The 27,829-nt window shown below is 43.9% G+C and overlaps 2 protein-coding genes and 1 long non-coding RNA gene across 9 annotated transcripts in view; 1 reads left to right on the forward strand and 2 right to left on the reverse strand.

Annotated features, from left to right (window-relative positions):
• Positions 1–12,017: 12,017 nt before the first annotated feature.
• THAP1 (THAP domain containing 1) lies at positions 12,018–20,546 on the reverse strand. Of its 3 annotated transcripts, none has more exons than XM_015460882.2 (3): positions 20,041–20,231; positions 15,845–16,040; positions 12,018–14,859 (listed from the first exon to the last, which is right to left on the reverse strand). In XM_015460882.2, the coding sequence occupies exons 1-3, from the start codon at positions 20,193–20,195 to the stop codon at positions 14,551–14,553; spliced, it is 660 nt and encodes a 219-aa protein (XP_015316368.1). In that variant the 5' UTR covers positions 20,196–20,231; the 3' UTR covers positions 12,018–14,550.
• LOC132344070 (uncharacterized) lies at positions 20,512–27,008 on the forward strand. Its single transcript, XR_009493175.1, has 2 exons — positions 20,512–20,598; positions 21,062–27,008. It is a non-coding gene; the product is annotated as an uncharacterized lncRNA (long non-coding RNA).
• The window catches only part of RNF170 (ring finger protein 170), a 33,524-nt gene continuing 30,218 nt past the window's right edge, over positions 24,524–27,829 (reverse strand). For 3 of the 5 annotated variants that reach the window (XM_024986311.2, XM_024986314.2, XM_024986310.2), the window contains one exon: positions 24,524–27,575. In XM_024986311.2, the coding sequence (XP_024842079.1) occupies positions 27,306–27,575 (270 nt within the window). In that variant the 3' untranslated portion in view covers positions 24,524–27,305. The remainder of the gene's footprint in view (positions 27,576–27,829) is intronic. The other 2 variants (XM_024986313.2, NM_001206274.1) reach the window with 2 other exon arrangements.

The following is a 27,829-nucleotide window of genomic DNA, read 5'->3' on the forward strand; positions in this document are numbered from 1 at the left end:
GATTTTCTGTTGCATTAAGCTAGGTGAGGAGCAGACACTCAGAAATCGTCCTGTTTTTACCTCACTGCACCCCTCCTTTCAGAAGTGTCCCGTGCCTCCAATTCCTGGCCTTTGTGGGGCCCTGCAAGCCCACTGACCAAGGGCTTTCTCCACTGCTGGCTTGGGTTTCATTAATTCAGTTATCACCCATCTGTCTCTCTTCTCGTTTCTAAAATGTTGTCCTTTTCTTCCATTATCTTTGCCCTTATGAGCTTATATAATTTTCAACCCCTTTTAGCATTTTAATGGAGTTTCAGTTGGCTGAGAGGCATATTTTAACCCACCACTAGAGGCCTGTCTCCCGTGACTCTTGAGGAGAGACCCCCACCCCCAGCAGACTTCCCCCTTCATTTGGGCCATCAGAACGAAGTCACCCACCCAACCCTAAACCCATCATTGCAAAGAAGGTGGAGCTGACTAGTGATTCAGAACCTAATCCAAGATGGGTGTTTGAGATCACAGCATCCACCCTCAAGAACCTTAATTAGGGCTTGGAAACACCAACTTCAAAACACTTACCCAAATCAGAAGACAACCTTTTAAACTCTGTGGTCATATTTCATAGCTCTGCCTTTAGCAGTGAGTGTGGGTGTTTATTTGACCGAGGGAAAGATCTAATGTGTAAATACAATGTATGGAGATTACATTCGTGCATAAACCAGAGAGATGGTAAAGACAAGATGATCGTAAAGGTGCTGCACCCAGACAAGACCTGATCGCAGAGGGAGGAAAGCTTTAGAGCCTGTGGTTACATGGCCTGAATCCTGCTGGGCGAGCCAGTGACCCTTTCCTTCTGTGTAAAGAGGCGTTTTAACTGTCAAGGAGCTACAGGACAGCCTTAGGCTAGCTCTCAAGCTAAATACTGAATCAAATTACTTCAAAGACTCCAGTCTTACAGTCATATTGATCTAACAATGGCCAAAATGGACTAGACCAAAAAGTTGGGCTATTTGGTTTACCGTGGAATTCATATATATATATATATATATATATATATATATATGCGTGTGCGTGTGTGTGAGGTATATATGAAATAGTCATTTGAAAACCCCCGATTTTATTCTACGGGCTTCCCTGGTGGCTCAGCGGTAAAGAATCCACCCGCCACGCGGGAGACACAGGAGACCCAGATTTCACTCCCTGGGTGGGGAAGAGCCCCTGGAGGAGGGCATGGCGACCACGCTACTACCCTTGCCTGGAGAATCCCATGGACAGAGGAGTGTGGCGGGCTACAGTCCACAGTGTTGCAAAGAGTCGGGCATGACTGAAGTGACTTAGCACACGTAGTTTTATTCTATAAGACATTAAGTAGACCCTCTAACAAATTTAATCAAGTGACATTTATGTCTGAAATTAAAATTTGTCATACGTTAAGCTTTGGACTTAATACGGAATCTTAAGAGAAGGCCAATTTGTTAAATAGAGAACATGGTCAAACTGCCTTAAAAAATAAGCAAGCAAAAAAACATGGGTTGGGGGGGCACAATTACTGAATTGCCTGCTATAAAACCTTGTAGTCTGAGAAAGAATATGAGAAAATGAAGAGGCTCCTTTTTTAAAAGACGTGCTCAATAGGTTATACTTAAATTATACACAAAAAAGTCATGCAAACACTGAAGTGTTTTTTCCACAAATGTCCCTTGCCTTGATGCTAAAATGTACTTTGCTACAACATCCAAGTTTTTATATACAACAAAATAAGACATTCCTAAATATGCTGCCTGTCACCAGCAAACTCATGAGTTTAAGGCCTCCTCCTGGGGGAACTGACTCACGGTTTCAGAGAAGAAAAGAATATAGGAAATCTTCTAAGCTTTTAAAGTTGATGGGTGATCTGAGAAAAGAATAAAACTATATTATATTCTTTGGTTTAAAAAAAAATGATGAGTTTCTTTTAAGGCAACAAAACTGGAAGACAGTTGAAAATCCTGATCCGGTATTCTTCAGCTGTTCATCTCTTTGCTAATAGAGAGACAGAAAGACGGAGGACAGCCTGTACAGAATCCAGGTTCCCACTTCCTGCTGCATTCCACAGGGTTCTTGAGGGAAATGTATGGCAGTGGGGAGAAAATGCTTACTATTTTTAAAAGCAAGCAGATATTTACCTTTTTACTGGTTTTTAATTTAATTTTTACTTATAGCTAATGTACAATGTTGTGTTCAGTTCAGTTCAGTTGCTCAGTCGTGTCTGACTCTTTGCGATCCCATGAATCACAGCACGCCAGGCCTCCCTGTCCATCACCAACTCCCGGAGTTTACCCAGACTCACGTCCATCAAGTCAGTGATGCCATCCAGCCATCTCATCCTCTGTCGTCCCCTTCTCCTCCTGCCCCCAATCCCTCCCAGCATCAGAGTCTTTTCCAGTGAGTCAACTCTTCGCATGACGTGGCCAAAGTACTGGAGTTTCAGCTTCAGCATCATTCCCTCCAAAGAAATCCCAGGGCTGATCTCCTTCAGAATGGACTGGTTGGATCTCCTTGCAGTCCAAGGGACTCTCAAGAGTCTTCTCCAACACCACAGTTCAAAAGCATCAATTCTTTGGCGCTCAGCCTTCTTCACAGTCCAACTCTCACATCCATAAATGACCATAGGAAAAACCATAGCCTTGACTAGAGGGACCTTTGTTGGCAAAGTAATGTCTCTGCTTTTGAATATGCTATCTAGGTTGGTCATAACTTTCCTTCCAAGGAGTAAGTGTCTTTTAATTTCATGGCTGCAGTCACCATCTGCAATGATTTTGGAGCCTCCCCCCCCAAATAAAGTCTGACACTGTTTCCACTGTTTCCCCATCTATTTCTCATGAAGTGATGGGACCGGATGCCATGATCTTCGTTTTCTGAATGTTGAGCTTTAAGCCAACTTTTTCACTCTCCACTCTCACTTTCATCAAGAGGCTTTTTAGTTCCTCTTCACTTTCTGCCATAAGGGTGGTGTCATCTGCATATCTGAGGTTATTGATATTTCTCCCGGCAATCTTGATGCCAGCTTGTGTTTCTTCCAGTCCAGCATTTCTCATGATGTACTCTGCATATAAGTTAAATAAGCAGGGTGACAATATACAGCCTTGACGAACTCCTTTTCCTATGTGGAACCAGTCTGTTGTTCCATGTCCAGTTCTAACTGTTGCTTCCTGACCTGCATACAGATTTCTCAAGAGGCAGGTCAGGTGGTCTGGTATGCCCATTTTCAGAATTTTCCACAGTTTATTGTGATCCACACAGTCAAAGGCTCAGGTGTACAGCTAAGCGGTCTCATTACACATGCACGCATGTCCATGCTTCTTTAGGTTCTTCTCCCATGTAGGCCATTGCAGCACATTGAGCAGAGTTCTCTGCACTATGTATAGAGTGCGTCCTTGTTCTTCCATGGTACATACAGTAGTGTGTATAAGCTAATCCCAAACTCCTAATCTATCCCTCTGCACAGTTCCCCTTTGGTAACCATAAGTTCCCCTTCATGGATCATAGCCTTGTTGTGGCAAGGGTGGTGGGTACCTCACGAAGGTATGAGCCATGCCGTGCAGGGCTACCTACAACAGACAGGTTACAGTGAAGAGTTCTGACAAAGCGTGATGCCCTGGAGGAAGGACATGGAAAACCACTCCAGTATTCCTGCCAGGAGAACCCCATGAACAATATGAAAAGGCAAAAAGATATGACACTGGAATATGAGCCCCTCACGTCAGAAGGTGTCCAATATGCTTCTGGGGAAGAGTGGAGGGCAGTTAGCAATAGCTCCAGAAAGAATGAAGCAGCTGGGCCAAAGCAGAAATGATGCTCAGTTGTGAGTGTGTCTGGTGGTGAAATTCCTATGCTATAAAGAACAATATTGCATAGGAACCTGGAATGTTAGGTCCATGAATCAAGGTAAACTGGATGTGGTCAAACAGGCAAGAGTGAACATCGACATCTTAGGAATCAATGATCTAAAATGGACAGGAATGGGTGAATTTAATTCAGATGACCATTACAGCTGCCTGCAATGCAGGAGATCCTGGGTTAGGAAGATCCCCTAGAGTAGGAAATGGCAACCCACTCCAGTATTCTTGCCTGGAGAATCCCATGGACAGAGGAGCATGGCGTGCTACAGTCTATGGGGTCACAAGACTCAGACATGACTTAGCAACTAAACCACGACCATTATATCTACTATTGTGGGCAAGAATACCTTAGAAGAAATGGAACAGCCCTTATAGCCAACAAAAGTAAGAAACACAGTACTTGGGTGCAATCTCAAAAACAAGAGAATGATCTCAGTTCATTTCCAAGGCAAATCATTAAACATCACAGTAATCCAAATTTATGCCCCAACCACTGATGCCAAGGAGGCTGAAGTTGAATGGTTCTATAAAGACCTACAAGACCTTCTAGAACTAATTAATGGGTACTAGATGGGAAAACCAGATCACCTTACCTGTCTCCTGAGAAACCTATATTTGGGTCAAAGCACACACACAAAAAAAGTCCTAGTCATCACAGGGGACTGGAATTCAAAAGCAGGAAGTCAAGAGTTACCTGGAATAACAGGCACGTTTGACCTTGGAGGACAAAATGAAACAGAGCAAAGGCTAACAGAGTACTGTCAAGAGAACACGTGGTCACAGCAAACCCTCTCCCAACAACCCAAGAGATGACTCTACACGTGGACATCACCAGAGGGCCAACACCGAAATCAGATTGATTATGCTCTTTGCAGCCGAAGATGGAGAAGCTCCGTACAGTCAGCAAAAACAAGACCTGGAGCTGATTGTGGCTCAGATCATTGTTCCTTGTTGCAAAATTCAGGCTTAAATTGAAGAAAGTAGGGAAAACCAGTAGGCCATTCAGGTATGACCTAAATCAAATACCTTATGATTATACAGTGGTGGTGAGGAATAGATTCCAGGGATTAGATCTGGTAGACAGAGTGCCTGAAGGGCTACAGACAGAGGTCCTAACACCATACAGGAGGTGGTGACCAAAACCATCCCCAAGAGAAAGAAATGCAAGAAGGCAAAGTGGTGTCTGAGGAGGCTTTGCAAATAGCCGAGGAAAGAAGAGAAGCAAAAAGCAAGGGAGAAAGGGAAAGATACACCCAACGGAATGCAGAGTTCCAGAGAACAGCAAGGAGAGATAAGAAAGTGTCCTTAAGTGATCAGTGCAAAGAAATAGAGGAAAACAACAGGATGGGAAAGACTAGAGATCTCTTTAAGAAAACTGGAGATATCAAGGAAACATTTCAAGCAAGGATGGGCACGATAAGGGACAGAAATGGTATGGACCTAACAGAAGCAGAGGATATTAAGAAGAGGTAGCAAGGATACACAGAATAACTATACAAAAAAGGTCTTCATGACCTGGATAGCCACAATGGTGTGGTCACTCAGCCAGTGCTGGACATCCTGGACGGTGAAGTCCTGGAAGGTGAAGTTTGTAGTGATGCTTAGGAAAGTGATGCTTACTAAGCATCACTACAAAGAAAGCTAGTGGAAGTGACATAATTCCAGCTGAACTACTTAAAATTCTAAAAAAAGCCTGCTGTTAAAGAGCTGTACCGAATATGTCAGCCATTTGGAAAACTCAGCAGTGGCCACAGGACAGGAAAAGGTCAGTTTTCATTCCAATCCCAAAGAAAGGCAATGCCAAAGAATGCTCACGAGGTACAGTTGTGTTCACTTCCTAAGCTATTAAGGTTGTGCTCAAAATCCTTTAAGTTAGACTTCAGTTAATCCTCCAAGCTAGATTTCAGGAGTATATGAACTGAGAACTTCCAGGTGTACAAGCTGGGTTTCGAAGAGGCGGAGGAACCAGAGATCAAATTGTCAACATTTGATGCAAGAAAGCAAGAGAATTCCAGAAAAACATCTACTTCTGCTTCATTGATTACACTGAAATCTTTGATGGTGCAGATCACAACAAACTGAAAAATTCTTAAAGAGATGGGAATACCAGATCACCTTACCTGTCTCCTGAGAAACCTTTGCGGGCATCAAGAAACAACAGATGAACAACTGACTGGTTTAAAATCGGGAAAGGAGCAGGACAAGGCTGCATGTTGTCACTCTGCTTATTTAACTTATATGCAGGGTACATCATGGGAAATACCAGGCTGGATGAAAAACAAGCTGGAATCAGGATTGCTGCAAGAAATATCAACAAACTCACATATGCAGATGATATCATTCTAACTGGGCTTCCCATGTGACGCTACTGGTAAAGAATCCGCCTGCTAACGTAGGAGACTTAAGAGACACAGGTTTGATCCCTGGGTCGGGAAGATACCCCCTAGAGGACATGGCAACCCACTCCAGTATTCTTGCCTGGAAAATCTCTTCGACAGAGGAGTCTGGTGGGCTACAGTCCATAGGGTCATGAAGACTTGGACACGACTGAAGTGACTTAGCAAGCACATACTATTCTAATGGCAGAAAGTGAAAAGGAACTAAAGAGCCTCTTGATGAGGGTGACAGAGGAGAGTGGAAAAGGTGGCTTAAAGCTCAACATTCAAAAAACGAAGATCATGGTATCCGGTCCCATTACTTCATGGCAAATTGAAAGGAGAAAAGTGGAAGTAGTGACAGATTTTATTTTTGGGGGCTCCAAAATCACTGGGGACTGTGACTGCAGCCACGGAATTAAAAGACGCTTGCTCCTTGGAAGAAAAGCTATGACAAAGCTAAGTGAAGTGAAACCACTCAGTCGTGTCTGACTCTTTGCGACCCCGTGGACTATAGCCCGCCAGGCTCCTCTGTCCATGGGATTCTCCAGGCAAGAATACTGGAGTGGGTTGCCATTTCCTTCTCCAGGAGATCTTCCTGACCCAGGGATTGAACTCTGGTCTCATGCATTGCAGGCAGATGCTTTAACCTCTGAGCCACCAGGGAAGCCATGACAAACCTAGACGGCATATTAAAAAGCAGAGACATCACTTTGCTGACAAAGGTCCATACAGTCAAAGCTATGGTTTTTCTGGTAGTCATGTGCAGGTGTGAGAGCTGGACCATAAAGAAGGCTGAGCGCCAAGGAATTGATGCTTTCAAATTGTGGTGCTGAAGAAAACTCTTGAGAGTCCCTTGGGCTACAAGGATCAGTCAGTTCCTAAAGGAAATCAGCCCTGAATATTCATTGGAAGGACTGGTGCCGAAGCTGAAGCTACAATACTTTGGGCACCTGATGTCAAGAGTCGACTTATCGGAAAAGACCCTGATGCTGGGAAAGATTGAAGGCAAAAGGAAAAGGGAGTGACAGAGGATGAGATGGTTGGATGGCATGGCTGACTCGATGGACATGAATCTGAGCAAACTCCAGGAGATAGTGGAGAACAGAGGAGCCTGGCGTGCTGCAGTCCGTGGGGTCGCAGAGAGTCAGACATGATTTAGTGACTGAACAACAACAAACCATAGGTTTGTTTTCTACGTCTGAGAGTCTACTTCTGTTTTGTAAATAACTTCAATTGCATCATTTTTTTTAGATCCCACATGTGTGATATGTTATATTCGTCTTTGCCTGACTCACTTCACTAAGTATGACCCTCCCTAGGGTCCATCCACGTTGCTGCAAGCGGCATCATCCCATTCTTCTCCATGGCTGAGTGAAAACATTTACTGCTTTAAGCCTGTTGCTCCAGGCAAGGGCTGCCACACTAATACCTTAGAGCCAAGAGGAAAAGGGCCAGAGGACTGACCTGTTCTGGCCCTGCCAGGCTGCACACCATCCTCCTTGGCCCTGTCCCTTGGGTCACATGGAATGAAGTCGTCAGCATTTCTGATTGTTCAAAAGAAACACCACATGTCAATTCTATATGATCACTCTTGATTTTTAATTTGGACACATTAAACATGTAAAATAGTTTCTGGCCCCACAAAACATACCTGCTGGCCAGAATCAGATGTAACCCTCAATTTCTTCACTTCTGCTCTTGGGGGAAGCAGAGTGTCTGCCAAGGGGAGGTTTGCTGAGTCACTCAAGAAATCACAGCTGGATTGCCGTGCTGAGCCAGGCTGCACTGCCTGGCTGCTCTTCGTAACCAAGTAAGATAAAAGCTTGACTTCTGTGCACTTTGGGAGCCAAGAAACAGACAGAAGAAAAGCTCTTGGAAGTGAGCATGAAAGCAGATTTCAGCACCTGGAGAGAGGAAGGTGCTGAGAAACTGGTGGTGATAAGACAGCTGCAGATTTACTGTGTGTAGTGAGTATGCGTGTTGTGTGTGGTGTGTATATGCAGTGTGTGTGCAGTGTGCTGTGTGTGTGTGGTGTGAGTGTGTATATAGCGTGTCAATGTGTGTATGTGTGTTGTGTGTATTATATGTGCAGTGTGTGTATAGTGTGTGTGTGTGGTGTGTGTGCAGTGTGTATTGTATTGTGTGGTGTGTATGTGTGTGGTATGAGTGTGTGTATGTAGTGTGTGAATATGTATATATATTATATGCGCAGTATGTGCATATATGTATATGTGTATATATTATATGCGCAGTGTAGTATGTATGTGTGGTGTGTGGTTGCATGTGTGTTGCATGTGTGGCGTGGTGTGTTTGCAGTGTGCGGTGTATATATGTAGCATGTGGTGTGTGTGGAGGGGTGTGTGTGTGTATGTGTGGTGTGGTGTGGTGTGTTTGCAGTGTGTGATGTGTATATATGTAGCATGTGGTGTGTGTGTGTGGGGTGTGTGTGTGTTTCATGTGTGGTGTAGTGTGTTTGCCGTGTGTGATGTGTATATATGTAGCATGTGGTGTGTGGGGGTGTGTGTGTATGTGTGGTGTTACTGTGTGTGTGTGTGCATGCGGCATGCGCCTGCTGCCATACCCTTGTTACCATGAACTGAGCAACCCTGTTTCACCCACACATTGCAGTAAAGACACCAGGAGCGTAAAAGCCAGAGTGGCCTCCTTGAGAAGTTAAATAAGTTTTGAAATAAAGTGTTACTATTACGAAGTGCCTGCAATGCAGGGGACCTGGGTTCGATCCCAGGGTTGGGAAGGTCCCCTGGAGGAGGGCATGGCAACCCACTGCAGTATTCTTGCCTGGAGAATCCCATGTACAGAGCCTGGCGGGCCACAGTCCATGGGGTCTCACAGAGTCGGACATGACTGAGTGACTGAGCACGCACATACCAGAATGCAAGTGTGGACTAAAAAGGAAAACAAAGATTTCAGTTAATTCATTTTACTCTGGAGAGCGACATGTTGATCGTGGGACCTTTAAGGGGGCATCTTTACGTGTCTTTCAGAGGCTGCAGATACCAGGCTTCCCCTGCCACCTACTGGTTGTTGGTTGCAATTTAAAGAAAAATCTAAGAAAATGCAGAGAACCACCACAAACACTAGTGTGCCAGCTTTTGAAGCAAAATACCATCAGTAAACCTTGAAATCTCCTGTCTCCCCCTCCCTGACTGCATCTCCCTTCTCTTCGGAAGGATTCGTTAGCTTGATTTATATGTATGCCATCCTAACGCACTTTATAGTGCACACGCACACACACACAAGTAATGTTGGTGTTTTGCATGTTTTTACATTGCACAAAAATATCCAGGGTCACACAGAGTCAGACACAAGCGAAGCATCTTAGCACGCATGCATGTCTCCTGTAGACAGCATATGAAAGTGAAGTGTTAGTCGCTCAGTCGTGTCCAACTCTTTGTGACCCCATGGACTATAGCCCACCAGGCTCCTCTGTTCGTGGAATTCTCCAGTAAGAATACTGGAGTGGGCTGTCATTTCCTTCTCCAGGGGATATTCCCAATCAAAGGATCGAACACGGGTCTCCTGCATTGCAGGCAGACTCTTTACCATATGAGTCACCAGGTAGATTAGTGTTTTTCCTCAAATTTTGGAAATTTTCAGCCATTTCTCCAAATACTCTTTCTGTTCCTGTCTGTCTCTCTAGTGACGTCTCCAGTTTCATTCCTTAGAAGGTGCAGCCTTGGGCACACAGTCAGGTGGGGTGACAGATTTTAACAGATCTTTAACAATTTCCTTATCTGTTCAATGATCTGCTTTTATTGGTGGCATTCTCAGAAATCAGCTCCAATTGTTGGCGGATTGCTTTGTTTTTTATGATGTTTTTGAATTTTTCTGTGGTTGGATCCAGTTAAACTTGGGCTCCTTTGCAGAGCTGCAGAGAAGGCAATGGCACCCCACTCCAGTACTCTTGCCTGGAAAATCCCATGGACGGAGGAGCCTGGTAGGCGGCAGTCCACGGGGTCGCTGAGGGTCGGTCACGACTGAGCAACTTCCCTTTCACTTTTCACTTTCATGCATTGGAGAAGGAAATGGCAACCCACTCCAGTGTTCTTGCTGGAGAATCCCAGGGATGGGGGAGTCTGGTGGGCTGCCGTCTATGGGGTCGGACAGAGTCGGACATGACTGAAGAGACTTAGCAGCGCAGCAGCAGAGCTGCAGAGGCAGTGCGTGAGGCTAGTCTTTGAGTTTGTTACGATGCCAGGAGGGCTCTTCCTACCTGGCACTTTGCCTGGCTCTCACTGGTACAACTTGGCTCACTGCCCTTTTGGTGCTACCAGCCTCCTAACTGCTAACCAGCAGGTTCTCCGTTCTTGAGAGCACCCTGAGGCTTGGACTCCCCCTACTCCACTCCTCCAAATAAAATAGTTTCCTTTGGGGAAAGCTTCAGAGTGCTCTGTTCTTACAGCCTGCCACATCAGTGGGGGGAAAAACACCTGAATTCCTGTTCTGGAGCTGGCAAGTGGCCCCATGTCCTGCTTCTCTAGGACTGATATGCCTGTGTTAGTAGAGCTCAGTTTGACTTGCGCATCCTGGCATGGAAACTTCGCCCTTCGGAAGGGCATCAGGGTCCCGGGATTCTTGGCCTGCTACACCTGGGGACCTGGGGTGGAGCCTCCATCCTGTAAATGGGAGCTGGGTGGAGGAGGGGAGTCCTGATCTTTTGGCTGTACTTACCTGGAGTTTATTTAGCCTTTGATACACTTGGGGGTCCTAAGAAATACTGGCAGCCTCCCCTCGTGGGAGAGACATACCGTAGGTCACAATTGGGAACAGGTTGCAGAGGAGACACAAATGCCACAGTCTTGACTTTCTTGTGAGATTCAACGTTCCTGAAGGTTGATGTGCTGTACGCCCTTAGGACAACACGCAGACGTTAAATGGTTGTTTTTCTCCACTTATGGTAGCTACGGGGGGGAGGTCAGAGCTCCTTACGGAGTCATTCTAAAAATCATTTCCTACTTACCGTTAATACTGTAGCCTCTCTCACCAAAAATAGTTTAAAAAAATCAAAGTTTATTCCTATCCCTTATGACGTTAAAAAAATGAAATTATGATCATCTTAAAACTCAAACTGCTATGAATTTGGTAACGAATAAAAATTTTGAAGATTCTGAGAGTTAAAAAAATATATTTTTCAGGAGAAAACTGAGTAAAACAAAGCCACATCCAAGGTAAAAATAATATATCAAGACATGGAATTGAAAGAGAATATTATTACTTCAAGCAAATTATTGTTATTTTAAGGACAAACTTACATTTCTTTCTTTTGCTTGTGTGCAAATCACTGTTTGCTTTGATATTTTTTTCTTTCACATCAAGGACTGTATTGATATTTTAATACACAATCATAGAAAAAATAATGTCCAGAAACATTGGTTACCATATCAAGAGCAATACTCTTCATTCAGTGGTATCAGATTCACATGGTCCCCAATACCAGAAGAGTAATAACCAAACAGGCAAAACTGTTCTTTCTCCTTTAAATGCTATTCATGGTTGGCCTTTTAAGAGTGTGGAACACAACTGCAAGTTTTCCTTCTATAGATCAAGTGGACTTTTATATATTAAGGGTCACGACTGACTTTATAAAAGTCATAGGTTTGGGGTGTGTGTGTGTACACAATTTTTTAAATAACTAAAGATGATCAGAAAATAGGACTTCAATCTTTAAAACAAAAACAACAACAAAATCCATGTCAAGTGGAACTTTCATCTGCCTTCACCATTATGGCTATACCTTCTAAGAAAGGGATTACACAAATTATAGTTAAAAGAGAAAATCTCATGTATTTAGGTTTCCAAGTAAAAAGTTTTGCTAGTTAACTTTAGACACCACTGTTTCTTAACTGCAATGACAGAAATATTTTTAGCACATGTAGCAGGCACACAATAAACATTTATTTTACAAAATTTTAAAACTTCTTTAATTTGGAATTTGATAGTTCAAACTACGCAGCAGTTCAAAGTGAAGTTTATAGTTGTGTTATAAACAAGTATTTTTAAAAGTGGCAACAAATGCTACTCTATTCCAGAAACTCATTTCAGAGAATCTAAACAGCACTGCTTACACATCCACGGTATACAGAGAACAGATGTCCAGTTGTCAGGGATATTTCACAAGGGGATTCTGCAGGGTTTGGAGGTGACGCAAGTGTTCAGTCATTTCTAGCTCCCTTCTAATTCTAAAATTCTACAGTTTTCCTAGCAGTTCTAATCGGGAAAAAGTTATTTCTTCTATTATTGCCAGACTATATCATTCATAGATGGAAACTTCAGGATGTTACTATCTGTGCTTAAAATAAACGTCATCTTTCATACTATGATGAAACTCACAGGGGTCTTCTCCCCATTTGTTCCAGACGGAGACCTTGCCCTGTTGTTTCTGACCACGTTTCACTGTGACTGAACAGGACCTATTTTAGCCTGAATGTTCTCTTTCTCTTGGCAATGTCATAAACACTACAACAGACAAAATGAATTTTTAAAACATTTCAACAAACGTTACATTTCAAATTCAGAAATCAGCACCTGTACTTCAAATTCTGTGTTAAACATAGTAAGTGATCTAAATGCAAATAGTTGGCACACATGCTGTTGCTCAGTTCTCTCCAATTAGGGATGTCTGTCCCACGAAAAAAAGTAGCTTCAGGTTAATTCATAATGCTAAGATGCTAACTGATTATGACGGTCACTTATACAATTAATGTTGGATTCCTGGTTCTGATGACATGGGGACACACACACACACACACACACACACACACACACACACAGATTTCTTTTATGTCCATGACAATTTAGTTTTCACATATATATTGTGTAAAATATTTACCCACATATCCTCCAGGAATTGCTAGAGAGATGAAATGTAAAAACAAACTACTTAAGAGATTTTGTAGCTTCCAAAAACAGTGATGAGACCCATGAATAACTAGAAAAAGTCCTCTGATTCCTCAGAGTTAGTTCTAAGTGTTATCAGATGATAAAATTTCAAGTAGTCATGATTTTCTACTTTTGAATCAAAGCACTGGCAAGACGGCAGTGAACTACACCGAGAATCAGGTCTACAAAAGACACCCCTGGACTGACGACCGCCAATCTTTAATGCTGCCTTCAAAGGCCTGTGCAGCACTTTGAAATACAAAATAATTATAGTTGGAGCAGTTATTCTAAATTTAAGCAGGTAATTCCTATGGCAGTGCTTGTTTACTCAGAACTGTTTTCATTTCAAACCTATGTAAAATTTCTCACAAAGTTAGAGCACAACTCACAGTATGAACAGAAACCGCAGCATTTGAGTCTCAATTTTGAGTAAAATAAGCATTATCTATTAGGATGCCTCTGAATACAAATGACTCATTTAGGTAAATAGGATGTGACTTCTCGCTTGTGGTAAAAGTGAAGAAATTTTCTTTTGTGTGATGTCTTGACAATCAATTCGTCAAGAGCAAGATTCCCACCTGATGCAACGAGTCACACTCTACCCACACGACACAGCTGGCAGAGACCTGGGTGCACACACACCCACAGTGGGGACCGGACGCCCCTGACCTCAGAGCAGCAAGAGAAAAGGCGAGCCCGGGGTCAGCCCCAGTGGCCGCTGCTCATCTCACTGGTAACGATGCGCAGTCTGCTTACTGGAGAGTGTGTCTTCCACTGGAGACACCCTTCTAATTCTATAATGCTGGGTGGGGGTGAGAAAGGAAGGGCCCCACTCTCTAAAAAAATTCCTTCTCTAACATCATTTAACCATTATGATTAAGTATGGAATGACACAACTCACCAAGTTAACTCTGATAAGGGATTAAGATAAATGAATCTGTCGACTTTACAAATAAGAATGTGTAAATATATATACTCTGAGACATCATGTCCTATGCTTCTGATTTAAAATGTGACTAAGTTCTTTCAATAAACTGCACTAAATTTTAACTTGAAACTTAAATCATCCTTACTGCACTGTTCTCGTTCTCTTTACTTTTTATTTTCATATCATGTCTATAAATACTTGAATTAAAAAACAAAAATCCCCAATCTCGAAACAAACTTACACTGAAGCTCTGAGGTTAGTTTATCACTTTTAAAATATTTTGCTAAAATGTAAAAACCCTGAAATTACAAACAAAAAATTTACAGTTTTACAGTATATATCTAATTTATTCTTTTAAAAAAATATTCTGAATTGCTTTTGTACAAGTTATCAAGTGTAATCTCTTTTCAAATGAAACTCCTCTCTAGGGTAGAAGAGGGTAGGTGGTATTGCCCCATGAAAAACCAATACCAATCTCACGTTTTCACGCTGGGACTTCGACTATCTCGAAGTAGTCATTGGGGAGAATCACGTAGCCCCTCTCGGAGGCGCCGTCCTTCTCCTTCTGGAAGTGCACCACCTCCTTCAGCTTCTCCAGCTGCCGCTCCTGCCGGCGGCACCGCTGCTGCGCGGTCTTGAGCTTCTTCCGGAGCTTCTCCACTTGCTGCTCCAGCTGGTGGATCCTCTTGCGCTGGTGCATGGTGTCCTCCACGGTGTAGTTGTGGTCGCAGAACACGGAGAGGTTGTCGGGGGTCTGGAGAGGAGGCATGAGCAGCCCGATCGCAGCATCGACCTGGGAAATGGGGGGCGTTAAAGGAGGCGGCGGGGGCTGTTCCTGTGGCTCCAGGAGATCTTCCTTCTGGAACAAAGACGCAGAGCGTGTTTGAGCTTCATTATTAAAAGTAACAGATTAAAAGAACAGACTAAATTCCGCACCTGTGCAATGTAAGAATATTAGACTTAGCTCTGCCTCCTTGGCATAGAAACAGTCTAAAATGAAAAGAATAGTTTTAATTTTCCTTTTTTACCTGAAGTAGAAATGGGACGCAAAAAAAGACAAAACGATTAATCGGATCTAATTAAATACTAGCACTGAAAACTGAGGGGGAAAATACTCTGAAAGTTAACTATCGATAAAGAAAAATCAAAACTTATCAACATATAAGCAGGAACATGGGGCTTTCCAGGTGGCGCTAGTGGTAAAGAACCTGCTTGCCTAGGCAGGAGACATAAGAGACAGGGGTTCGATCCCTGGGTCAGGAAGATCCCCTGGAGAAAGAAATGGCAACCCACTCCAGTACTCAGCTGCAGAATCCCATGGACAGAGGAGCCCGGTGGGCTGCACAAACACACAAGCAGGAATACAGACTGATCCTAAAGTAAGTTAAAAGCCAGGCTGAGTGTGAGAATATTTAACTTTACTAAACACTCTGTATTTTGTAAAGTATTTTGCTGTGAACAGGGGTCATTTACAAGGGATTGGTTCCAGGTAACAGTTCTATTCTTTTTTTTTTCTCCCCTCCCCACCCAGGTAACATTTATATTCTTAACACTGCTGTGGCTTTTCCAGGTTTTCTGCGGAACACATTAACTTTACGGAAAGAGGCCCGCCCAGTACTTCGCCCGCCCCTCACCTTGTCGTGCGGCTCGGTGCACAGGAATATCGTGGGGACAGAGGCCCGCCCAGTACTTCGCCCGCCCCTCACCTTGTCGTGCGGCTCGGTGCACAGGAATATCGTGGGGACAGAGGCCCGCCCAGTACTTCGCCCGCCCCTCACCTTGTCGTGCGGCTCGGTGCACAGGAATATCGTGGGGACGGCGTCCTCTTTCAGCAGCTTGTTGTTGCACTCCCGCTTAAAGCAGTCCGGGGTGAAGTGCTCCGAGCAGATGCTGCTGTACTTGGTGGGCTTAAAGTTTTTCCTTCTGACAGCTGCCTCCCATTTCTTACAAAGACTGGGTCGAGTAAGAGGAAACCTAAGAAGATGAAACGATTCCGTTTTCTAGCCTTACTCAGAAACAAAAAGGCACACCCAGGCGTTCCTGCTTAGAAAAGAATTAACTTACAACCATCGGTGCTCACACGCCACGGAGTTTGATTAACGCACCTGCTCCCACTAATCCTGTTTTGACAGTTTTTCAGGTGTACCCTTATCACCCTAGTTGTTACAGACGTACTTGTTTGGACACAGAGAACAGGATTGTGGTTGCCAAGGGGGAGGGGAGTGGGGAAGAGCGGGACTGAGAGTTTGGGGTTACATATAGAGAAGGGATAAACAACAGGGTCCTACCGTGTAGCACAGCAAATCGTAGTCAAAATCCTGAGATAAACCCAAATGGAAAAGAACATGGAAAAAAAATGCAGACCTATGTATAACTGAATCACTTTGGTGTACGGCAGAAACCAACGAAACGCTGCATATCAACTATACCTAGATAAAGTAAACTTTTAAAAAACAGACTTGTTTTAAAATCCTGTAACTAAAGTGAGCATCACTAGTGTGAAAAATAAGTCACCCCTCCTAGCATGGTATTCTTTTTTTTAAAGCAGCATTTCTTATAGGAATCTTATTGATCACAAAGCAGTTATAAGAATGTCAGATATATTGATGTATATAATCTAAATAGGTCAGGCTCATTAGGATTTACATTATGCAAAAACATACTTATTAAAAGGCAGCCACGTGGACAGACGCACGCAGCTGGCAGAGCAGATGATAGGAGGGTAGGTTCAAGGGCCCATGTGATGTTTTTCCCTCCTTTGCAGTAAATAACCTTCACAAACAGACACGTCTAATATACAAGGGTAAACCATATAGCTCCACCATCCAGCTATCTGTTTTTAATGCTTAATTTTTTATATTGAAGACACTAAAATTTTGGGTAAAATACACGGTATAGAGTGAATTTGTATTATTATTCTTTTTTTTACCAGTGGTCCTCTGTGTACTGTAAAACAAAACTGCACATTTATAATTATGTACTGAGACAAAGACGCTTTTTGTTTTCTTGAGCATCATCTTGACAAATATGAATCAAATTATAGTCAAATCATAATGATAAGGGAAAAAAGTATTCATTTTAATTTACCTCTTAATCGACTGAAATACATCCATTAGGCCCAGATAAAGAGAGATACGAAGCTTTTAAACTTATTTTGATTTTATTTTTTCAGGTAAAAGATTCAGTGAGTTGGGGGTATTGAAAAAAAGCCAAAAAAGTGTGTTTTGACTCTGTCCCACAGCTTCTCTTCCAAGTAAAATAGGTTCGAGCCTGACTCTGCTGTGGTCGTGGAGCCCTAATCTACCTTCAGGGTAGTCCCTTCTCTTTGCCCAGAACATCTGTTCCCACTACCATGTAGAAGCTGAGAAAGAAAGACTCCTAGAATGTTCTTGCTGGAAGTGCCTCTAGAAGTAGACACAGCAGCAACCACTGGGAAACTCAACATCCAGGGCCTCCTGACCGAGGATTACAATGCCGCTTATTTCTGAGGTCAAGATCCTTCCCAAAACTGTTCTTTTAGATAAGGGATGAGATGCAGATTAGCCCTTCTTTCGGTCAAATCAATTATTTAACCCCGAGCAGAAACTCAGTATTCTGAAACGTGTGAATGTCATCCCTAATCAGTGCCAATGAAGGGTTTTCCTTATGTCTGGATTCCTTCAGCCACATCATTAGAAATGGGGAGGGGGGAGCTGAAAGTCTGTGATCGCGTCACCATCTCCAGACCTATTCCTTCACTTTGGAAGTGCTGGAGGTCCACCCATTAGCTTTCAGAAATTCTAATAAATCAAGAGGCAACATTAGGAAGTGTTAAGTGTTCTATCTGTTTCTTGGAAGGGGAAAAAACATCAACATTCTCGAGACCTCTCTATACCCTACACACTCTGATTTTTGTTTTCATAGCAAACGTATAAAAATGCACCCACATTGCCTATTAAACATGGAAGGTCCTCACTCCCCCAAAATTTAAGATTTTGCTTTAGTAATTATTTACCTATAAATGTGTGGATGTGTGGATCACAACAAACTGTGGAAAATTTTCAAAGAGATGGGAATACCAGACCACCAGACTTTCCTGCCGCCAGAGAAACCTGTATGCAGGTCAAGAAGCAACAGTTAGAGCTGGACATGGAACAGCTGACTGGTTCAAAACTGGAAAAGGACTTACATTGTCACCCTGCTTATTTGACTTATACACAGAATACATCATGCAAAATGTCAGGCCGGATGAATCACAAGCTGCGATCAAGACTGCCGGGAGCAATATCAACCTCAGATAATGCAGGTAATACCACCCTAATGGCAGAAAGTGAAGAGAAACTAAACAGCCTCTTGAGGAAGGTGAAAGAGGAGAGTGAAAAAGCTGATTTAAAACAGCATTCAAAAACTGAGATCATGGCATCTGGTCCCATCATTTCATGGCAAATAGATAAAAAAAAAAAAAAAAAAAACGGAAATCATGGCAGATTTTATTTTCCTGGGCTCCAAAATCACTGTAGATGGTGACTGCAGCCATGAAATTAAAAGATGCAAAACAATAGACGCTTGCTCCCTGGAAGAAAAGCAATGACAAAACCTAGACAATATATAAAAAAGCAGAGACATCCCTTTGCCGACAAAGGTCCATCTAGTCAAATCTATGGTTTTTCTAACAGTCATGTGTGGATGTGAGAGTTGGACCATAAAGAAGGATGAGCGCTGAAGAATTGATGCTTTTGAACTGTGGTGTTGGAGAAGACTCTTGAGAGTCCCTTGGACTAGGAGGAGATCAAACCGGTCAATCGTAAAGGAAATCAACCCTCAATATTCATTGGACGATGCTGAAGCTGAAGCTCCAATACTTTGGTCACATGATGTGAAGAGCTGACTCAGTGGAAAAGATCTTGATACTGGGAAAGATTGCGGGCAACAGGAGAAAGGGGCGACAGCGGATAAGATGGTTGACTGGCATCACCCACTCGAAGGACATCAGTTTGAGAAAACTCCGGAAGGCAGTGAAGAACAGGGAAGCCTGGCGCGCTACGGTCCACGGGGTCGCAAAGAGTGGGACACTACTTAGCAACTTAACAACCACCTACAAACAATCTGTATAATCTACCACCGATTCTCCGTTAGCTATCATCCATTTACAGTAGGAAATTTTTGCAAGACACTTTAAATGTAACAGAACTTGTAAATATTGAATTTGGCCGATTGAAAATGGCATCGTGCGGACATCAGATCATCATTATCATTCGGTTGTGCGGCCCTTTTCAGAGAGGCTTTTTTCTTCTAGGACTCTGGCCGCAGCAGCGTCCGGGAGAAGCAGCCCCGAGGGCGGGGGCGCGCTAACCCTGACCCTGAGGACCCCCCTCACCACGCAAGACGCACTGTCACTGCCCGGGCTACACTGCGCATCTTGGCAGTCCCTAAGGCTTTCTCCGGAGTTCAGCCGTCCTTAACAGTGGGGTCCCAGAAGCTGAGTCCAAGACATGCTCCCTGACACCGCAAGGTGAGTCCTCACTTCACCGATGCCTGACCAGCAGGGTGGGAAAGGCAGGACTCTGCTTCTGCTTCAACTTCCCTTCTAAGAGTTATTACCACCTATCCTCTTCACCGCCCGGGTGTGGCACCCTCACAACCAGCGGGGGCACCATACAGCGCCCGCGAGCTTCGAACCCGCCACCCTGAGAAGCGCGCCAGCCTGAGTGAGGGCGGGCCGCCGCGGGGGCGCGCGCCGAGGACGCGCAACCCGGGCCCGATGCGGCTCTTGGGGACACGCCCACTGTCCGGCCCCGCCCCTCTCACAGGTCTCGCGCGGAAACGCGCCTGGCTCCGCCCCCGAGCGCGGCCTGCGCCCTGGGTCTCGTGCAGGCCCGCGCCCGGCCCCGCCCCTCTCACAGGTGTCGCGTGGAAACGCGCCTGGCTCCGCCCCCCGAGCGCGCCTTTCGTACCGGGTCTTGCGCACGCCCCCGCCCAGCCCCGCCCTTCTTACTGGTCTCGCGCGGAAACGAGCCTGGCTCCGCTCCCCGAGCGCGGCCTTAGCACTGGGTCTCGCGCAGGCCCGCGCCCGGCCCCGCCCCTCTCACAGGTCTCGCGCGGAAACACCCCTGGCTCCGCCCCCCGAGCGCGGCCGCGCGCCCCCCGCATCCCCACTAGGGCTCAGCCCCGCGAGCTACGCGGGGTCCTTACTTGTGAAAAGAAACGGGTTTATCCTTGTCGTATCGGTTCTTGCAGCCGTAGGCGGAACAGGACTGTACCATCCTTCCGGTCCTCAATTACCTCACTTCTGCCGCCCCAGCAGGCAGTTGAGGCTGTTACCAGTGTCGCCGCGCTCTGCTTTGACACCCTCGCTTCTTCTGTAGCTTTGGCCAACAACCTGACTGATGAGGGCCTCACTCGGGAGTCACTAATGTGCCCGTTTTGTTGTTTGCATTAGCGGAAAGACCACAGCCATCGCCCGTCTCCCATCTCCAAGATGGCGGAGGCAGCTTCAACCTCACCTCTCGCGAGGAGTTCGTCCTACTGTTTCTGATTAGCCCTGAGGTCAGAGGTAACGTTCCCTGGGACGCAGGCCATTGGCTGAGGCCCGGCATTGCGGAAGTGGGCGGGGCCCCCGAGCTTCCGGAAGGAAGAAGGAACTAGCTGGGAGAAGAGGGGCGGGAGCGCAGGACCAGTCCCGCCCCCTTCGATGCTTCCCGTGCGGCCGAGGTGGAAGAATTAGGTGATTCTGTTGGGTCCGCTGGCCCAACCAGAAGCAGGACAGGTGCAAAGCTGAGGTGGGGTCGGGTAATTGGGTTCCTCTCTTTAAAAGGGGAGCCACAGTTGGAGTGATTTGTAACGTGCTGGGCTCCTCTCCATCCCGGTACCTGCCTCTTTAGGTATTCGGAGCTCTGAGGAGCTCGGGGAAGAGATCGCAACAGTAAAAGCGGACACCCGCACACACGCCAGGCTCAGTCTTCCCGGGAGGCCGAGACTAAGGTCTTGGCTGATGTAATAATTCTAACGGTCCCCAGGTGCTGTGTTGGGAAAATCCGTTTGAAGGACGTTTTTCCTCCTTGGCTTGCTCCTTTCGTCGGTGTGGATGGCGAACTGTTGTCATGGCTCTCTCTCTCTCTTTTTTTTAATCGGCGAGCAAGGCTGGCACATCTTCATAGAGCAGCTGTTCTAGTAAGGGGAAGACAGACCAAAAAAATGTAAATAAAATCACATTGTGCCAAGATGCCTGAATCTGAATACATTAGAATGCTGTAAGGCTAAGGGTAGAGGAGAGGGTCACTGCCTAATGTCTGAGAAGGGAACATTTAACCAAAGAATGGGAAAAAGTCTAGTAAGGAAGGATGGTGGGGAGAGCATTTCCGGTACAGGGAATGGGTGCTAACTAAGGAGATCAGGCAGTAGAGTTCTCTCTCTTCTGGGAACCGAATGGAGGCTGTGGGTAGAGCCCAGTGAGCCAGGGGAGAAGGGCATGAAGTGAGGGGAAGGCTTGTAAGTTGTTGGTCTGGATGGTAGCGCAGTGGGAAGCCACAGAGTCATTTTAGGCCTCAGGGAGATGTGATAAACATATTTAAAAGGTCATTGTGACTGTATATCAGAAAAGGGTAACAGAAAGTGAGCAGACCAATTAAGAGGCAAGGAAGAGAATGGTCTAAGCTGGTGGCAGGGGATGTCTGTAAGAGGTAGAAACACCAGGGCCTGCTGCTAGTTGGAAAGGAGGAAGAGAAGAATCAAGGTGGAGTAGAAAATGGCAATGCACCCCAGTGTTCCTGCCTAGAAAATTCATAGGCACAGGAGCCTGGTAGATTTCAGTCCATGGGGTGGCAGTCAGACACGGCTGTGCACGCACACACACACGAGCTTCTGGCTTGGGCACGTAAGATGGATGGCAGTGCCTTTTACTGAGATGCCGATGGCCTAAAAAAAAAAAAAAAAGCAGCCAACAGCCGTGTCCCAGCAGAAGAGAGGACTTGGAGGGTTGCGAGTGGTTTTGGAAGCTGGGTCATTGGAGTTGTAGGAGTGAGGAGTATAAGAACTGAAAGAATAAGCAGTTCTCAGGGTCTGAAATGCAGGCTACTAAAGAAGTGTGAAAGATCTCAGCCAGTCCAGCTGGCGCTTTTGAGGTTTGTGATCTGGTCATTTCACTTAATTGAATTTCCCTCCCAAATTCTGTTCTTCCCTCTTCTGTCTTCCAGCTATCCATAATTTGGAAATGAATAAACACTCTTATTATTTGTTGAATATTATCCCAATGTTTCCTTACTTCAAAATGGTAAATTTACTGGTAAAGTGAATTGCATGTAATTTTAAAATATATATTATTGAATTGAACCGAGTGTTGTGTGTTTCTTTGTAAAAACAATCCCCCCAAACTAAATTTTCACTGTGTGGTCTGCAAACCAATTTATTTGCTTAATAGAAAAATAATTTTCACTAACTCTAACCCATCATCAGCTTTTATTACTTTGTCCATTTCTTAACATGTCCTAAGGCCAGGATTAACTGTTCCTTACTTGTCAAGGGATGACTTCAAGGAAGTCTTTCAAAGACTTCATCATACTTTCAAAGATGATTGTCTGCTTTTTAAAAATGTTAATGGAGGTGTGGAGTTGGGTTATTTATTTGACTTTTTTCTTATTTCTTAATAAGTTTAAATTAAAAAATAAAATACACCAAAAAACATAAAAATGTTAATGGAAGCCACCCAAATGTCCATTAATGGTTGAATAAGTTGTGGCAGTCATAAATGGAGAACTATATGGCAAGCAAAATAAAGCAGCCCCACCACATGGACAGTTCTTACGAACATAATGTTGAAGAAATCAGGCACACGAAGGGAATTACAGGATGGTGGTGATGCCTCTGTTGACTGAAGTGATGGTTGAACGGTGTGTTCAAGTAATGAGGCATCATCTGACCCTGATGACTTACGTTTGGTGTTTGTTTGACTTCAGTAAAATAGCTTATTAAGCAAACAAGGGCCACACAAGATAGGCAAAACTGCCCCCCACCCCTTTTTTTAAGAGAAAGCTGTTTGTATGGTCATATGATCTCATTTGACCCCTTCAATAAATATCAAAGGTGAATACATGCATAGCTTTATATGACCATCTAAGAGAATAGCGATAAACTGAAGGATACTGTTAATTGATGTTCTTCAAAGTCTTAAGAGGCTAATTCATTTACTAACAGAACATTTTTTTAAGGAACAAAGAAAATTTACCCCTTAAGCTGAAAAGGGTAAGTTTTGTCTCAGTTTTTCTAGAAGGGTACACTGAAGAAAAATAATAGCCACTTGTTTTACTGTTGGAGAAGGCTAAAGCTATTACTGATCTCTAATAGTTGAGGTTTTAGTTTCTATCCAGCTAGGCTACTTTTTCTATAGTTTTTATATTAAAATACCCCCATATTCATTCCCTCTGGGCCTCATTCTTTTCATCTGTAGGGTGAGGTTGTAGGACTAAAGAATTCTTAATTTGGAATCCATGAATGGTCAGCTCTTTGAATCCCCTGAAAATGAACCAAAACTATACCTCTGTGTAGCTGGGGAGCTATCCATAGTTTCTATCTGATTTTCACAGAGAAAACACAAAAATTCATCAGTGTCTAAGGTCCCTTATAGCTCTGACATTCTAGGATTTGTGAAACAAGATTTTCATGTAGATACAAATTGTAGGTTTTCTCTAAGACTGATTAGCAGAGTGAATGTTTTGATCTGAATTATTAGATATTTTAAAGTAATTTTTAAATTTTGTTTTGAAATTAAAATCTAAACTGTTAGCTATAACTAAAACATCTTTAGTGTTTAGCCCTCTTCAGTGTCACATACTACCTTCCCCTCAGGAGGTGAGAGTCTGGAAGGAAAAGGACAGCGTTCAGACAGGCTCAGTGTCGTGTGACGGTGGTGTACTGCCCCGGTGCCCCGTCTGGACTGGGATGAGACGGGCGGCAGTGGATGGAGGAGATGGTGACTGACGGCATCTCAGATGTGCTTGCAGTCAAGAACTCCACGCTCAGAACAGGCACAGACACCGTGATGGTGCTCTGGTTCTGATGCTACAACAGAAGCCCAACAACTGTCTGTACCTCTGCGACAGGATCACCTCCTGTCAGCAGCCCCTAAAGCCCACCCGCCTGCTCTGGGGAGACTCTGAGGTCTTAGGGCCTGAACACCTTGAGTGCCCTTTCCTATGCCTCACTCATTTATCAACCATACAATTTCAGTAAGATACACACTCATGGGGTGGGAATCAAGTTACAAGTCTTCACTCTAATTCCAATTTCACCCTTAACTGTCTAGAATTAATATAGATTGCCCAGATTAAATAATATTCCTCAAAAACATTTCTATGTTTAAAAATTTTTAAATATCAAAGCAAAATTGGTGAAAAAGTCATTGCAACCATTATATTGAATGCTATTTCAGGAGTTCTGAAATTAAAGCAAACAGCATCAAAGAAACCAGACAGTAACAGCCACTGTTAAATTTTACATATGTTGCTTTTATTCAAAAGAATAACTGCTTGACAAACTCTTAAATCACAAAGTTTGAACCAAACTGTCAGTCCTCTGAAACACCTCTGTGAGGTAGGTATCTGCCCAGCACAGGGACCACCACAGCCCTGTCCTGTGCTGCTTGCTTTCAGGTGCTGAGAACGCTGGTCGCTGGAACCACTGGTCTGGTGGGCAGTTAGACAACTGTCTCCTCCGTCTCGCGCCCCACAGAGCTGCCCAAGTTATCATCTGCTTGTGGGGTTGGACCATCTGTTTTTGTGAAAGTTACAGTATTATTGTTTATAAAAATCCAAATTGTTGCTTTGATTTATAAGCTCTAACTCTGAATCACAGAAGTACTACTATGATGTTTAAAATACTGATTGACTCTACCTGCTTTATATACTCAGATCCCTTTACATTTATCATCAGTGATCAATAAAGGTGACATAAGAAACAGGTCTAGAATTCGGAGATGCCGGCATGTCCCCTTTTCACTTTAGGAAGACTTCACACAGTGTTGAATGTTACAAAAGTTGGTACAATACACCTCTACCAGGAAAGCTGTAGAAGGAATTCCAGATATTACAATAAAAGCGTGGTAAGCATGGCACTTGAAGCAGAACACATGCACAGAAAATGAAATCCTTTAAAAAATGACACGGCTGTAGCCCCACACCAAATGTATAGTTGTTAGGAAATGCGTTTCGAGACTAGTAAATGGTGGTGTAACAAACTCCTACTCACTGCTTTCCAAGTCAGTGCAGCTGAAATGTTTCTCTATGAAATGTGCTACCCTGTGAGAAGTAGACTGGCAACTGTAGAATCAGGATTCTTGTAGCTGTGATGTGTCATCTTTCTAGACCTTTCCTATTCCTACGTATGTTCCAAACGTCTTCCAAAGGATCCCAGTTTCTCCCCATGTAGGAATCCCAGGCATCTGATACCAGTGCAGTCACTTACTTGCGCCTGGCTTCAGACAGAAAAAAACCCTTTCATCTACATCAGGAGTTTCATCTGTGAAGAGGAAGGTAATGCCCTGCCTCCTTCACATAACTGTCTTGAGGGTAAAGTGAAAAGTGTGCAGGAAATTGCTTTAAATACAATGTGCTGTACTCAAGAATTTTGTTTTCCTCTCTGATAAGCAGCAGCTTGGTCTTAGGCCCAAATGACAAGACGCTGTTGTGGACATACCACCATTCAGCATCTCATCAGTTGACAGCACCTGGCTCACCTGAAGACTGGGACTGATCTACGTTTCTCCCCGTCTGTCCACGGTGAGGCCCCCTGACGTGTGGGTGGACAGGAAGACCAGTGGGGACTGCAGGGGGACAGCTGACGCTGCCCAAGCCCGGGGATGTCCTGTAGCCCAGGACATTCATGAGCGGTGCCCGCCGAGGGACTTCAGATGCCATAATACTTGTGGTTTTGATTCTTCGCAAACAGAAAACTGCAGAGGGGAGCTTAGCGACTTATGCTGTGGCCATCCAAACACCGAGATAACTCCCGTAACTCACTGCCTTCTGCACAAGGCCTGATGAATCTGGGCTACATCCTGCCATCTAGGAACAGTATTACAACAGTTTTCTGACAGAAAAATAACCAAATCTGTCAACCTGTTGCTACAGCCCACTGTTAATTTCTCTAGTCAGATTTAAATCGTGCTCCTAGTACCCTTCTATAAGCATCCCTAGTGGCTCAGACAGTAAACAATCACCTGCAATTCAAGAGACCCAGGTTGTATCTTTAGGTTGGGAAGATCCTCTGGAGAAGGGAATGGCTACCCACTCCAGTATTCTTGCCTGGAGAATCCCATGGACAGAGGAGCCTGTTGGGCTACAGTCCATGGGGTCACAAAAACTTGGACACGACCGAGCAACTAACACAAAGCAGGAAAGAGTCCCCTCCTAAGGTCTTTGGTGCTCACAGTCATGAGAACCACCTTCCCGAGGGAGGCACTGAGCTGCCATGTGTCTGCTGTATCACCCAGGTTCCTGAAGAACAAAATTCCCTTTAGAAGTTATTGAAACTTTTAAATGCTACTCCTATAAAAGGACCAAACTCTTAAGGAAATGCCGTAACAGAATATCAAGTGTGCTGACTGGAGACAAATGTCTTCCAGTTTGTTAATTCCTCTATTGATTAAGTGTTCTGTAAACCAAGATAATGAAATCAAATTAACAAAGTTCAAGTTTCTTCTTTCACTTTTAGCTGATAACAAAGAATTATATTGGAGTGGAAAAGCAGAACTGCTTCAAATGCACAAAAGTTAGCTAGTACTCAAAGAAACACTGACTTTTCCCCAATATCGTACAATATTTTATTGTAACAAAAATATTTTGGTGAGGCTCATAGCAGTATATTATCATGTAGGTACTCACTGAGAAGGATGAATCTGATAAACTTTACATCTGACAATATCCCACTAAATATTCAATTAATCTGAGTAATTTGGGGGGGGGGGCGCGGAGAAGATACAAGAAAAATAAGCATCCCATTTAATGTAATTCCATATTTTTCCACAGAGTTTATAGACAACACAGACTCAAGATACAGTTGTAAATCATTCTAATTCTAACCTTAATATTAGAATCTGCAACATGTAAAAATTCCAGTCATATATTGCTAGGTATTTGCCAAATGATAATCAAATGTTTGTCATAAAGTGGTTTTAAGCTCATCAGATAATATTCAGATGCTTCATACTGCCATGGTCCTTTTGTCTGATGTTATACATCAGCTCAGACATTTTAGTAAACTCATGTTTTTTCATCTGTTTAGTCTCTGTGTTATTACTTCTCGATACATAATAGAGATGTAGATGAGCAACAAAAAGATGACAAAGAAATCATCGAGAAAGCCGAGAATTCCAAACAAGGCTTCGGGTACAAAATCTAGAGGTGATATAAGATAGAAAAACGCTCCCATCAAACAAAGTATTATCCTGATACGGAACATCCAGAAAAGGCCCCCGACTGAAAACATCTCTCTGAATGCATGCCTCAGTAAAGTGGGGAGGTCCATAATTCTTTCCATAATCTGGTAGAAGAAGAACAAATATTATGATTTGGTATGCAAGGTGTCAGACTTCAAAATAATACAATTTTCTTAAAATGTGCAGACAGTTATCAACATAAATGAAGGAGTTTCACATAATGACGGAATACCGTATTTTCTTACTCATTTTATTTAAAAAATAGTTCTTTGATTACTAGGTTTTTATAAAATAGGTCTTATTACAGATAACTGAAAAGCAATTAAAGTTATCAACAAACTTAAAATACAGGATACAG

This window comes from Bos taurus, chromosome 27, assembly GCF_002263795.3.
Source record: "Bos taurus isolate L1 Dominette 01449 registration number 42190680 breed Hereford chromosome 27, ARS-UCD2.0, whole genome shotgun sequence".
NCBI classification, from domain to species: domain Eukaryota; kingdom Metazoa; phylum Chordata; class Mammalia; order Artiodactyla; family Bovidae; genus Bos; species Bos taurus.

What these genes read in the sequence shown, in the direction of transcription:
- THAP1 (XM_015460881.2), bottom strand. Translation starts at nt 20,195, where the DNA reads ATGCGGGGGGCGCGCGGCCGCGCTCGGGGGGCGGAGCCAGGGGTGTTT. An exon ending in CTCGTTTCCGCGCGAGACCA is followed by an intron (nt 16,041 to 20,040) that starts GTAAGAAGGGCG and finishes TCATCTTCTTAG; the next exon opens with GTTTCCTCTTACTCGACCCA. An exon ending in GCACCGAGCCGCACGACAAG is followed by an intron (nt 14,926 to 15,844) that starts GTGAGGGGCGGG and finishes TCTTTGTTCCAG; the next exon opens with AAGGAAGATCTCCTGGAGCC.